Source organism: Eptesicus fuscus, chromosome 19 (genome assembly GCF_027574615.1).
Source record: "Eptesicus fuscus isolate TK198812 chromosome 19, DD_ASM_mEF_20220401, whole genome shotgun sequence".
Taxonomy (NCBI): Eukaryota; Metazoa; Chordata; class Mammalia; order Chiroptera; family Vespertilionidae; genus Eptesicus; species Eptesicus fuscus.
This window is the reverse complement of record NC_072491.1, coordinates 37,169,517-37,184,274: the sequence shown is the minus strand read 5'-3', so window position 1 is coordinate 37,184,274 and position 14,758 is coordinate 37,169,517. Positions and strand designations below refer to the sequence as shown.

The 14,758-nt window shown below is 44.1% G+C and overlaps 1 protein-coding gene across 1 annotated transcript in view; it reads left to right on the top strand.

Annotated features, from left to right (window-relative positions):
• The first annotated feature begins 745 nt into the window (after nucleotides 1–745).
• Nucleotides 746–14,758, top strand: part of CPA6 (carboxypeptidase A6) — a 205,721-nt gene continuing 191,708 nt past the window's right edge. Inside the window, exon 1 of the mRNA XM_008150360.3 lies at nucleotides 746–861. Within this exon, the coding sequence (XP_008148582.2) occupies nucleotides 746–861 (116 nt within the window). The remainder of the gene's footprint in view (nucleotides 862–14,758) is intronic.

The following is a 14,758-nucleotide window of genomic DNA, read 5'->3' as shown; positions in this document are numbered from 1 at the left end:
GCAGCGCTGGGTGCGGATCCTGTGGACTGACTCTAAGAGCTCTCTGAAGCCGGGGAGAGAAGCTACCCTTCCTGGTACAGATGACCACGGGATGAAGACGGCTGTTCATATCCAGGTGCCCCAGCCTACCCCTGCATCCCTACACCCAAGGCTCTTCACTGTGCATTTCAGGATGTGGAATTCGTAGATTTGTCGTGGTAGATCAAAACCTTAAGCCTGGAATGTTCTATGCCTGCCTGTTTAGCGCATCCTCAACAAAATTGTTTGCAATTAGGTTCGGGTCCTCTGCTGTAGAAAGGAATAGAAGGAGAAAGGCTGGCCAAAAAAGTTAGGAGCCTGAAGATGGAAAGCAAAAAACAAACAACAACAACAAAAAAAACCAGAGAGGAGTTACCCAAAGGAAGCAGCACCCAGCAAGCCCCTGCCGTGAGTCAGCACGGGGGAGGCCCAGCCCCTTCCAGGGGAGCCTGGTTAAGGAGCGGGCTCAGGGGCTGGGCTGGGCTGTGTATGCTGCTGCTGTTGTCCCAAGACCAAGTCTGAAGAGCCACTTTCCTTCCTCGGCCGTTTAAACTTTTTTTTTTTTTTTATCCTGTGGCTGGAAAGAAGTGTCACATTTTGCTCACTCCCAAGCCTTCCCCCCCCCACCCCCTCTCAGAGACCCTGCACGTGTGGAGGGGGTGCTGTGAGCCACCTCCAGCCTCGGGTGACTGCTGGAACGAACTTCAGCTCCTCTCACTGAAACGCTATGAAGTTCCTCGGGAAGCCCAGGAGCCAGACAGCTGCCTCTCTGCCTCTTTGCTTGATCTTTTTGAAGATCCTGCAACCAGGGCACAGCCACCTTTACAGCAACCGCTACGCTGGGTAAGTGCAGCAACTTGTATGCCCTGCACGGCTTTTGAGTTGGATGAGGGGGCTGGTTGAGGTATGGTGGTCTCTGTGTGAACTGGATACTTTCCTGGCCACCTAAAGTAAGATGTGCGTGAGTTCCCTGCTCGCTGGCTGAGCTCACTGAGAGAATGTGGAGGGTGCGAGTCCAGCTTTCCATACTTGGCATAGTGTGCCAACCTCCCCTGCGGACCCCGGGTGAATGGCATCCTGTCTTTGCAGTAGCTGTGGGCAGCATTTGCAATATTTGCCTTCGGTGGATGCTGGTGGGGTGGGGTGGGGGTGGGGAGAAGGATGCTGCTGTACCACGTGAATTATGACCTGAAAACTGCATCTTCTCCTTTAGCGTTCTGTGCGGGAGCAGTTGAGTTGAAATTCACCGGTGATTCATTTAAGCACTGAGTGTGCTTTTTTTCTTTAATGCTTGCTAGCCCCCAGCGTGGTTATTGGAAAGATTTCCAAATCCGAGTGATGCAAATGAGTCAGCTCAAAATAAGCAGAATAAAAGTAGCCAGCTGTAAGATGAGGGGTGTTTTTCTGAAGGGAGAAACGTAGAAGGGGGAAACCATTCATTTCCCCCCTGTCGGTCAGCGTGCTGTGTGGTTAAAGCGCCTTTTCCTGAGGAGGCACGGGGCGCACAGAGCGGTGTACGACTGTGCACGTCCTGGGATCCCGCAGGCTTGCTGGGAAGATATGCATACAGCATGTGCTTTGCTCGAACTTGCAGGGGGTCATTCTTTGAATCTGGAAATTATGGCATTCCTGCATTTTAGAGCTGGGGGGAAAAAAAAATCTTTAAGTAACTCCTCTAGTTCAATTCCTTTCTGCAGAGCAGGAAAACCGGTGTCTTAAATCTTTTTTTAAGCCGTCGACTATCGCTCAATAATTACCCATTGAGGAAAGCTTTCATGTAGATCTGGATTAAGAGCCGTGTTTGCCTTCTCCTGAAGAACCTGGGCTCTGCCTTTGGAGTCCCTTTTCAGGACATGCCCTCCGTTTTAGGGGGTGAGGCTGGGGGTGGGGCGTTGGTTGAGATGGGGACGATGATGGTCATGCAATCCCAGGTTTTCCCACCGCAGTGTTCCCAGGAAAAACAGAAAGGAGTGGGCATCTGAGGGCTGCTTTTCGGTCTCCTGGACACACGGGTCCAGTCGTTCGTGGCCGCCCCCGGAGTTCTGGGGAAAGAGGCCCGTGTTTAGCGGCTGATGGCACGGGCTGAGGGTGCGGAGGAGTTGCCTGTGACTGTCCTAGCTGACTCGGGCCACGTGATAAGCATGTATCACAGGTGTAGGTGCGCCGTGTGACCCAGGACCTCACTCCTCCGCCCGCCCCGGCCCCCTCCGTAGTTATGCCAGCGCGTGGCTCTCCTCCATGACAGGTTACCGGGCCCGCTCCAGCTGCGCAGGTGTGCGCACTTTCCGAGGCAACGAGGCTGATGTTGGCGCCCTTCCTTCTAGAAGCTGCAGCCACCGGAACTCTCTGGGGGAAGCTGCACTACCTTGTCTCTCCTGCAATGAAAGTAGTAATTGCTATTTTCTCTTTGGCTGCTGTGCTACATAATATTAGCTAGCCCCGAATGTGTAAATTACCAGGCATCTGAAAGGCGGACGAAAGCGATGCAACAATGAGAAAGTGAAGAAGGCAGCCTTACCTGTCCATCACGGTAGAAGCCTAGAGCTTTCTTCAAACAGGACACGTTTCAGAGCACACTCACCCTCCCAAGTGGGGGGTTTACTTCCCTGCTGTTATTCTCTCATCACCAAAGAAAATGCTGCGTAAATTTGGGAGTTTTGTTTTTTTTGTGTTGTTTTTCTTTTGTTTTTTTGTTTTTTTTTGTTTTTTTGCTTTATTTACTCAGGAACTGCTTTCTGCAGGCCTAGCTCCTCAGTGAATGAGAACCTGATGGGATGACATAGTGGAATAGTATTTAGCAATATTTTTGTTGCAGTTCTCAACCACCTCATTTTTAATCCCTTACATAATTTGTTCCGGTGTTATTGCTAATAATTATGGAGCAGCCCTATTTCTTGCAGTCTTACAAAAATATTTTTGCAGGTCTTGGTTGAATCTAATATGGGATTATCATTCGCAGGCCTCTGCACATGCATGAAAAATAGAACACTGAGGGCAGACCAGCCTGTCCCCGAAGGCAGCTTTCAGCTCAGTCCTCCTTCTCCATAAACTGACAGTTGTGTAGTACCAATTGTATAACATTAGTAAATGGCAAATCTAAGTGTCTTGGGGGGGAGGGGGGGATTGTAGAGAAACTACAAGGAAAATCTGACAAAAGCTAATGCCTTTTTGGATGGCTAGATGAAATCACACATTTAGAAGGGAATTGTAAAATACATAGAAAAATCACTTCCCGGCCTTTTGGCTAAGATCCAGTGTAAAATACATAGGAAAAGAAGTAAGGTAATTGTGGGAAATAACTTGACTTCAGATAATATGCATTGATACTGTACTGCCAGAGGGCTTCGAGGGCTCCAATGCAGGTCAAACATTTCCCGGATAAACAAGTGTCCGTCAGTGAGTGGACACAGGCACACGGCCCTGTCCTCGCCTTCCTCTCCCCTCCTCGTGTGCCGGGAAGCAGACCTAGTGATTTACTATACTGAGGGCCAAGACATAAGGATATTACCAATCACATGAAATTACAGTAGGTTTTTTTTTTTAGTGATGATAAGAGATGTAAGACAACAAAGCAATACAGTGTCTAGGGTTTCTTTGAGAACCACTTATTTTGTACCTTTTTCATGCAAGTCAATGCTTATAAGTTCTGAAGTTCAAGTGCCTGGGTTTCAATTTCTGCTTTCCCACACTTCGTAGCTCTGTTACCTTGGGCAAGTTCCTGAACCTCTCTGAACCTCTGGGACCATGGAGATAGTATTAGAACCTTCGTCACCAAGTTCTTGTGAGGATGTTGGCACTTAACTAAGTACTTAACAGGGTGGTAAAATAGCTAATCCTTAATAATGCTTTATGTAAACATTTATAAAAATAGTAATTTTCTCAACAACTTTATGCAGTTTTTGGTAACCCCATTATAAAGATAAGCTAAATGAGGTGCAGACAGGGAGGGTAACCCAAGTTCAGCCCTAACTAACCCAGCTCCACCTGACTCCACAAACTAATACTGCTCACTCTGTCACCCATTCAGGTATGGAAAACAATTGCTTTTAAGAAAAACTAAATGGGTCCTGGCCGGATAGCTCAGTTGGTTAGATCAGTGGTCGGCAAACTGCAGCTCGTTGACTAATGAGTTTGCCGACCACTGGGATAGGGGCTTAATCACAAGGAACAACAACAGCCTGTAATTATTGGAATAGAGAGTCTAGGTCAGTGGTCGGCAAACTCATTTAGTCAACAGAGTGGCAAACCGTGGCTTGCGAGCCGCATGTGGCTCGCGAGCCGCAGTTTGCTGACCACTGGGTTAGATCATTGTCCCAATATACCAAGGTTTCGGCTTCAACTCAGAGTCAGGGCACACAGAGGATGGCAACCAATGAATGCATAAATAAGTGGAACAACAAGTCTCTCTCCTTCTCCCTCTCTCTCTCTCAAATAAAAATAATTTAAAAAATTTTTTTAAAAAACTGAATGTTTAATCTTGTTTGGGAAACTGATCCTTTCAGGATAATAAAGGAAAGGAGTAGATTATGTAGATAAACTTGGAAGTTTAATCTTGGTCCCTTCTCTAGGGTGATGATGAGTCACTGAGGGTAAATCATTATTGGAAAAGCAGGCAGAGACCACAGGGATGGAAAAATGGAAAATGAAGGAACTTTAGATCATATCACACACACACACACACACACACACAGTAGCACAGAAAGTGGCTGTGAGTGTGTGCCTTCATTCAACAAATATTTGAATGCCTACTCTGCGGCAAAAGTGTTAACAGAGCCAATGTCCTCTGAGAGCTTACAGAAAATAGCCAGCCCCACACCTAACCTTACTATACAGCATGTAAGTGCTGTGTGGATGACAGACTATCGTGGGGTTAACAGGAGAGCTCCATGAACCAAGAGGGAGGTGTGGAAATCCTTCCAGGGCCTCACCTACGTAGTCACCCAGTCCTGCTGCATCTCAGCGAGAGGTGGAGAGAGCGCTGACTGCCTGCCACCAGCACTGCTCCTGGGGACTTACCCATTGGTTCTGCCTGCAAGGCTTCCGGCCTCCTCCTTCCTCACCCAGCCCTGCATTCATGAAGACCCCTTTCATGTCTCTGAGCAATTTCTTCCCCTTCTCAGGGGAGCAGCTCCAATGACTCAGCCTTTTTCCCATGACCATAGGTGAGTGCAGGCTGGTTACAGCCACTAACCAGCTGGTGAATTCTGATTAGTCAGTGTCCATGCTACAGCCACACGCCTACCCCTGTCCCTCACTTGCTACCACCCCACACACACCCCAGTTATTTGTCAAGTTACCTTGTTACCCATGGAAATGGGATATAAATATTCAGAAATTATACTTAAAGGAAGTAAGATTTTTTAAAACTGTTTGGTCCTCAAAATCCTGTAGGCAAAGAGGCCCCAAGTTGGGATGTGACATATTGAAGAGAAGAGGACTGTGAGAAATACAGTGACAATAGATCAGATTCAAACTTCAGGGATATCACATGTGTTTCCACCCTACCTCTCTGGCCAGACCTCTGTCTCTCAACAGCAGCTTTTTATTTTATCCTCTGATGGTGACTTCCTTTTAATGCTTTGAACTTTGAGCTGGTGGTATGAATCTGGGAGTTATCTTCTATTGATAGTTAAAGCTCTTTTCAGGTAGGATGGCCATACATTGTCATTTGCCCAAGACTGTCCCAGATGTAGTAATTGGCAGTGTCCCCTTTCAGTCTGAGAAGGGTCGTGATTTGGATATTAAATTGTGGGTTCAGGCTTATTCTTTACTGTTTTTGTTGCTTTGATGAGTTTTATTTCAAGGATTCAACCACCCCCTTATTTCATTTCTAGAGATCAAATTTATCTCTGGTTTCTTCCATTCTTATACAAAGTGACCCGTTCTCTTCTCTCCCTTGTAATAGTCACTAGTCATCTGTAGGGCTTCTTTATCTCAGCCTAGACTCAAGTAATTTTCTCCTCGCCCTGGCCAGTTTTTTTCAGTGGTTAGAGTGTCAGCCCATGGAGTGAAGGGTCCCAGGTTTGATTCCAGTCAAGGGCATGTACCTCCATTGCAGGTTGGGGCATGTGCAGGGGGCAACCAATCAATGACTCTCTCACATCAATGTCTCTCCCCCTCCCTTCTGCTCTCTCTAAAAATCAGTGGAGCCCGGCCAATGTGGCTCAATGGTTGAGCGTTGACCTATGAACCAGGAAGTCACAGTTCAATTCCCAGTCAGGGCACATGCCCAGGTTGCAGGTTTAATCCCCAGTAGGGGATGTGCAGGAGGCAGCCGATCAATGATTCTTTCTCATCATTGATGTTTCTGTCTCTCTTTTCCTCTCCCTTCCTCTCTAAAATCAATAAAAAATGTTTTTCTTTAAAAATCAATGGAAAAAATATCCTCAGGTGAGGATTAACAACAACAAAAAAATCTACGTTTCTCTAGTCCTTTCTCATACTGATGCTCTCACTAACATAAGACTTTTGTTGTGTTACTCCTGGCTCAAAGATCTACTTGGTTTCCTATTGCCAACTCCATCAAATCCAGAATCCTCTGCCTGGCTTTCAGGGCCTCTATAATCAAACCCTCTGATTCACCTGCCTCTGTTGCCCTCTTCCTTGGCCCTGAAAGCCCTGGGAGGTCAGGTCTGAGAAACAGCTTCAGTAGTGCTCATCTTTAACAAGCAAAGTAGGCAAGCCCCACTCATACTAAGGACCTAAAGCACGAAGAAGCCGTCTTGATTATGAAAATAGGTTGGCATGTGTGAGATACAGATTTGGGGCATTAGGGACTATGAAGGATATATTGTGTGGGAGTGGGAGGAGTTTCTTGGGTCACTATTGAACCTTCCCCCCACAAGTTCATTTATAGTTAATGGAATCATTCCCCAGGGCCTTCTGGAAGTGCCTTTTTGCTCTTGGCCCTTATTCATGGTAGAATATTTTTCGTTTTCCTTATGCACTAGCTCCAAGTGCAACCCCTAATTACTGATTGTTTATCGGCTGATTATACAAAAGCTTTCTTCCCTGTGGCATGCTCTGCGTCGGGGGGCCTCCCGCTTTGCCTGTCAGATGTGCAAGCTGCAGCGCTCTCCTCCTCTGACCTGAAGTCACCGCAGACTGTGCTCCCTGGGGATCAGCATCCCCCTGCCACTGAGCGAGCAAGCGGAAGCAGGAGGGTTTCAAATGCTTCTGGGCCACTTTCTCCTTGGAGCCCAATCTGATAATGGAGCCTTTATTTTATGGCGCCAGGATACTTTCTGGGTAATACCATTAGCATAATGATTTCCACCCTTGGAAAGCAATGAAGGTTGTTAATGTTTCATAACTTCACAGCTCATATTGTATGAGCTACAAAAGCATTTCATGTTTTTGTGTCTTTGTAAGTGGAATTACTGAACAGAAAATAAAACCCTTTCGGAGACTTGTTTTAGAGTCTTCATTATGATCAATCAGTAGATAACTGGTTTGTAGGATTAGAATTTGCTTTGCCCAGTAAATGCCTTCCCACTCTGCCTCTGGGCCCTGGCTTCTCTGAGATAAAGTGGAATGCAGAATAGAAAGCTTTAGGATCTCATTTTAGGAAGCATAGTAAATTTCCTTTAAAAATTAATTATGTTATTAAAGGTTGAAGCAAATTTCTAATAACTGGTTCTCTTCTTTTGAATAACTGGTTCCCTTCAATAAAATTACCATCTTTGTTCTTTTACTCACTGTACTTTGAAAATAGACACTAAGATGTAAAAAATGTTTTACTATGTTATTAAGAATACTATAAGGTTATTTTGTTTTGTCTTTTGTCCTTTTTATTTTTTTGCTATAACAAAGAACCCCAAAACGCAATAGCTTAAACAGTAAGTTTATTTTTCTCTCATGTAAAAATACAGAGCGGGTATAGTGGGTGGTGACAGAGAACCAGGTTCCCTCGGCCCTATACCTCTGCCATGCTCAACACTCAACCCTCAAATACGGCTCAAGAAGGAAGAATGGTCATTCTCCTTTCCTTTAAGAGCACAACCCAGTGGTTCAAGCATCACTCCCTACTGGCCAAAATCAGTTAGATGGCCTTAGCTGCAAGGGAGGCAATGAAATAATGTTCTTTAGCCAGAGGGCCAGATCTGGGAAAACATCCTGAGAAATCACGAACAATCTCCCTCTCAGTGGTCACTCTGATATTTAATGATTATCAACGCCTTCTCCCCTCCAGTTGGTTCTCCTGAAGAAACAATCCATCCAAATAGGCTTTTAGATTTTTGCACTTCAAGTTGGTGTGCACGTTCATTCTGTAAATGGTCTCTTTAAGTCATAGACTGCCAGAACTGGAGGAGACAAAAATAAAAACCACAGCCCAATCCCTTTATGTAGTACATGAGGAAGAACTTCGAAAAGGTAAATGGATTTACAGAGCTGGTGATGGAGTAAGGACTAAAACACAGATCAGTCGAGTGCACAGCATTCTTTCTAGTTGACAAAAGTGTCTTTGGTAAGTCCAGAAATCATCTTACTCTTTCTTATTCCCTAGCGTTGTCAGGGTTGAAGTAAAGTGATTTGGCAAGGCTGAGAAGTGTTTAATGAGAAAGCATTTCATTTCATTTCTATAAATATTTGTAAGGTATCTGGCCCTCTACAAGGCTGGGACTCCTGAGATAAAAGAGCAGTCCATGTGCATAGTCGTAATGAGTAACTCAGGCAAGTAAACAAACAGTTCCAACTGGGGGATCACTCTGCCCACAGAGAATACTCTTGGTGCCGGGTGAGTGCAGGAGAGGGTCACTTAATCCAGACAGAAGGGTGGAGAGAAGGTCAAGGAAGGTTTCTTGGATGTGAGATGAGTCCTAAAAGACAAACAGGAATTTGAGGTGGATTCTTAAATAGCCAAGGTATTTTACATTTTTCTTTTAAATTATTCATACCCAAAGGACATGGCCCTGATCTCAGTCATAAAAACACAAGTAGAATTTAAATTAAGTCTTTCCAGACACAGGCAATATATTGCATGTGCAAAGAACTTCAGGTGAGAGAGCTTGGTGAAGTCTAGAAAATTGGAGCAACTGAGTATGGCTAAAATAAAGGGTATTTCTCTTGATCGGCGTAACGAAAGGGGAGGTAAGGCTTCATACCTATGTCCCATGGAGTTTTGACTTCTCCCGAGGTGACAGAGTGCTAATGGTGAATTTTAAACTGGGAATTGAGATAATTCTTTTTTTTTTTTTTTAATGAAAATTGCATTTGTCACCATTGAAAAGGGAAGATTTGAGGGCTGAAGATTCAAGGCAAGAAGGCTGAAGACTGGGATGTTATGGTGACTGTGCTAATATGCATTAGAGCCTGGTGTATTGCAGTGGCAATTGAAGGGAAAGGAGGTAACCAATTAAAGAAATATTTAGGAGGTAGAATTTCTACAATTAGGTAATCAAAGAGGAGAGGAAAGAGAAAATTGTGTAAAGTGATACTTAGAATTGGGTAACTGGACTGAGCTCTTGGCTGAGAAGTTAAGTAGTTGTTTGAATATGTAGTTTTGGGTGCCTATAAATTGAATAGGTATGTCTGAAGCTCAAGAGAGAGAGAGATCTAGACTGTGAAAAAGGTTCCAGTAACTGATTTCTAAACAGAATTTCTTGAAACCTTGAGTGTAGGATGGACAACCTAGGGAGCACTCATTATGTGAAAAGAATAGAGTCTCAAACTGAATATAGAGAGGAAAAGCCAGAGAGGATGCTAGTATAAAGACCTAGAAAGAGAATAAGATACCCAAGAATTGTCAGAAACCCTGGAAAATAAAGGATCCAAGAAGGAAGGAGTCAGTCACTTCAAATACTGCAAAGTAGTACCCTTTGGTTTGGCCATTAAGAAATCAGTTGCAGTATTATCAATGGTGCTTTTGTTGGTGTGGTGAGTAAAACCCAGAATATGGTAAGCTGAGGAATGACTGGGCTGTAAGGAAATTAGCAAGGAGTGTAGACCATAAGTTCAATAACTTATTCATGAACAGGAGGGTATTGATACAGGTGAGAGTCAATAGTGACTTGAAAAGGTGTTTTGTTATTTAGCTTCCACGTCTTAAAATATGGCCATGTTTTTCCTATACTTGGGAAGGGATAGGAATAAGAAGAGAGGGAGAGACTGTAGACAAAGAGGAGAGAGGGATGAAGTGATGAAGTTCGGTCTCTGGAGGGACAGAAAGCTAGCTGGCCTCTCTTTTCTCTGTAAAGGAGGAGGAGAAATCCTGATCCCATGAAGAGATCGTGAACAGGGGACCTAGTAAGAGGAGAGATGGCTTAATTTTAAAATGTTCCTGAAGGAAATGACTTGGACCTTCAGAGGGATCACCAAACATTACTGAGGGTCCAGCTGATGGTAGAGATGAGTCTGTAATGGAACCATGAACCCAACTCCGTGATTTTTTTTTTTAGTATCATGCCATGTTTCCTTGTGTTACATATTACCTGAAACATGCCACCATGGACTTTCATCATTCAATCTAGTACAGTTCCACAAAGGGGTGAGGATATACCTTTAAATAAGCACTTAGGAAGCCAAAATGCAAGTCAAGCAAGATTGATGTCAGAAATCCCCACAACCATTCTCTCCTTTCTTCTTTGTGCCTATGAGCCGTACCTCTGTGGCTTGTGTCTGGCCCCCTTACCTGGCAGTTGAATGAAGGGCCGGAGGAGAGAAAGGTAGGGGTTTTTCTTCCCTATCCCTCCCTCCTGGTTTCAGTGACAGCTCTGATAGTGGCTGCCAGCCTCCATAATAATGGCTCCTGCTGGACAGGCTGCCAAGGGACAGCTCTCCCTCCCTCTAGGAGATCATTGCCTTCCTTCTTTTGTCCCTTCAGACCCAGGAATCTCTCATCTCCGGGTGCTTCAGCATGCCTTGTCTGTTCCCTTACTTTGCCCACATCCCTGTAAATAGCTCCTTTGTTAAAGTCTCTTTAGTTGCATCATCTGAGCAAAATCCTGTTTCGGTTGGGACCCTGACTGATAGAGAAGCCAAGCTGGGATTGAAAGCAGAAAGAATACATACTTAACTATGAAAATGTGTGTTAGAACAATTTCTGGAGCTCAAAATAAAACGAACAAGGACAGAAATGGAACAGCAGTGGAAGAAAGAGAGGATAAGGGAAAGGCTGCCCTAATTTGTATTTCTCTAGCATTGACTGAAATGATAAAGTACTTTGTAAATTGGAATATAATATAAGGTATTATATTCAGTAAATTATTATGTCTAATGTTAGTTGGGAAGGCTTGGATATAGACACATCCTGTTATAAAATTGATTCCCTTTCCATTACCTTCTATCTTCATGGGGAACTAAGTAAAAGATCTATGAAAATGTCTAAGTGTCTTCTTAGCCAAATGAATGGCTTTCCCTCTCCCTCCTCCTGTCAATTATCTGAGAACTGGAGGTACCATTTCCTCTATCTTTCTAGTCCTCCCATCCTCCTGACCAAGTACCAGTGATGACTATCTGGCCATCATTTATTAATCCCAAGTAGGGCTAAGCATCTTCAAGTAGAAAGAGAGGCAGAGTCTGCTTCCTGAGGCCTTATGTTTTAATCCAATGACCTAAACTGGAAAAAAAAAAAAGATAATGTAAGTATGTTAGGTCAACACACCCTCTTCCTGCTCTTTTTCCACCTTCGTTTTCTTGATACTTTTGTAGCATTTTAGTCTTAGATCACCAACTGCTAAAAGATGAAACTTCTATGCGATCACACATTTTATCACCATATCAGCATCTGGTTACAGAATCTGTAACCATTTGTACACGTGACCTCATTGGCTATATTTTCATTTCCCCATCTACTTTTCAGATTGCCCTCTTCTTATCAGATTGATTTGTGAATTGCCCAGATGTCTACTAGGCTCCTTTTTGTGATTTTTGTGAATGTAATGAGGATATAAGACTTGTAATAAGATATGGTTAGGGTCCTATTATAAACAATCATATTTCCATGGAATGTATGTAATATGTGTATGATGATGTGATAGTAATGTATTTGGCATCAAAATTGGTACACGTGGGGAAGGTTAGAGGCATTTGGGACAAGCCTGTATAGCGAACTATTTGGAGTAGTTAAAAATTTGCTGCTGAAAAAGATTGTCAGCCCCTGCCCTACAGAGCAGAAAAGAAGGACAGGTATGGGGGAGTCCAGTCTCTCTAAGTTTTCAGATCTCTGCATGGAGTGGAAGGTCATCTTAATATACTAACTGATAGGAAAACCACTTTGGTATTTCCTAGAGAAGTAAATATAGTCTACCTTCTTTCCTGTCTAAAATGAGGGTTTCTTTTCTCTTTTATTTCCTAGAAGCTTAGTTTGTTCAGGAAGTTTGCTGTCCACAATATCACTTCTAAAAACTCTCCAATTAGTTCAAGCCCCCAGTCTGCCTAACCTTCCCTTCCAACTCCCAACCTGTTACCAATAAGAGCAAAGTATCTTTACTGATAAGATGGAGGCAAAATAGCATCTGACCTGAGTTATCTTGGCTTCCATCCTCTCTGTTTCAAACCGTACAGGTCCCTTATCCTGCCTTTTCTTTGCAAAACAATATCTCATTCATTCTGTTAACAGTATTTATTGAGTGCCTACCATGTGCCCAACACTGTTTTAAGGCCTGGGGTTGGACAAGGATTCAGGTGATAGGAATATAGCACTGCTTTAGGCACCAGTGAATAAAACAGTCTTTCATAGGATTTACATATGTATCTAATGGGATGACAGGAAATTAATAAAGCATAGTGTTATATTCTGATACGGGTCTTAAAGATAGATAAAGCATAGAAAGGGGATAAAGAATGTCCAGAGAAGAGATAAGAGAAATAAATAGAAACCAGAAGCCATGTGAATATGTGAGGGTAGAAATCGTCAAAAATGGGAACCAGCAGGGGGTGGGAGCCTCATTGGCATGTCCCTGGACAGTGGTTCTCAGACCAGCAGCATCAGTGTCACGTGGGAATTTGTTAGAAATGCACGTTCTCAGGCCACACCCTCTCCCCTCATCAGGAACTCTGGGGGTTGGCTCAGCTAGCTGGGCCCTTCCCCGAGATACAGGTGAAAGTTCGAGGACCACTGTGGAGGACGAGCACCCAGGTGGCATGGGGGCTGAGGGTGAGTGGTAGAGGGGAGCAGTTACCCTTTGTTACTGCTGCTTCCTTGCAGATAGCCCGCTATGTATTTTCTCTTCACTCTGTGAACCGCCTCAAAGTCACTTCTACCTCTCTTGCTCTGTGCCTTGGTCCAGGTGGCACATTTCCAAGGAAGCCCTCCCTCGTCCACACCTGTCTACTTTTCATGAGCCAATTCAAATGCCACTCCTCCTGCAAGAGTTCCCTGATGCCACCAATCAGCTCCCTCCTCTGAGGTCCCATAGCGCTCTGCCTGTCATTTATAACCATCGCCACATACCGCTGGGTGTTAATGGTTGTTTGTGCACATCCTCTCTCGCCTTTTCGGTTATAAGCAAGTGGAGAGAAAGGTGCTGTATCTTATTCTTATCTGTATTCTCACAGTCCTTCAATAGTGTTTGGCTTATTTAGTAAGAGTCAGATGGATGGAAGAGAGGGAAGAAGGGAGGAAGGCAGGCAATGAAGGAAACTGATTAGTTAGGAATCCAACTGCCGACATTGGCAGGCAGTTTTGCCCGACTGGATTTTATTAATGACAAGTAGTGAGCAATAGTAACCATTTGCCCCTTATGGCTGCAGGAAGACTATGGGGACGCCTGGGTCTGCCACCAGTATGTGCCTAAGTGTGATACTCCCCACTCTCCTGTCATTTCCCCCTGCTCAGTGTGTTTCGGATATCACTCACATGATTACCCAAATTCAGTCTCAGACATTTTACTTACACAGGCCCCGAAAATTGCTTTGAACAGCACTCTGCGTTGGGGAGATCTCTGAGGCTGAGCCTAAGCCGCTGTTTCCTGTCTAGAGCAGAATGGACGCCAGCTGGTCAACATGTTTATTGGCCATTGCCTTTTACCAAATATAGAGAAGTAATCCTCGCCTTTGGTCATTGTTGTTGATTCTCTAGTCTAAGGAATACATATGAACTCATTTGAGATCATAAATCATTCCTTTACCATCAATTCTCGTTGAGTTTACCATCTTCTCTCGTCTTTGAATAATTTTGACAAACCAAAGGCCTTCCAATTGATCTCTGAGAACTTTATTGTCCATGTTCTTCTATCTGGCTCATCCTTTTCTACCTCTTTAGATGTGTTCATGCAGGGAGAGCATACGTTTGCTTGCAATTCCTATACTCAGTTCCCCTAGTCAGAACGCCATAAACATTCCAGGTGCCACAGAAACAGAAGGGCCCCGGAAAGGGTAGGGCCGTTTCCTTTAAAATAAGCTAACGGTAAAAATTTGTACAGATAGAATTGATCAAATATGGTGCTATGTGGTTGAAAGTGTCCTCAGACTTATAGCCTTTTGTGATTGGAGCTCAGCCTGCTCTCCATGGCAGCAAAGTTGAGAAAATCTGTAGATATCCAGACAGAAGTTATGTGAAATCAGTTGGTCCCTGTGAGAAAGGCTTAGTCTCAGAAATCCTTGACTGAAGAGCTTTGGAAGAAGGAAGGGCATATGAGGACCCTGAGGAAATAGCAACAGGAAGGTCCCAAGGTTGGAGGCTCACTCTCCAGTTGTGACACAATGTACAGTTTCTCAAGAAAACATATGAATCACCAAAGGACTTTCCACCAACAAGTCTTTCTTGCATGTGAAAAAGCAACTTATATGGAGATCATTT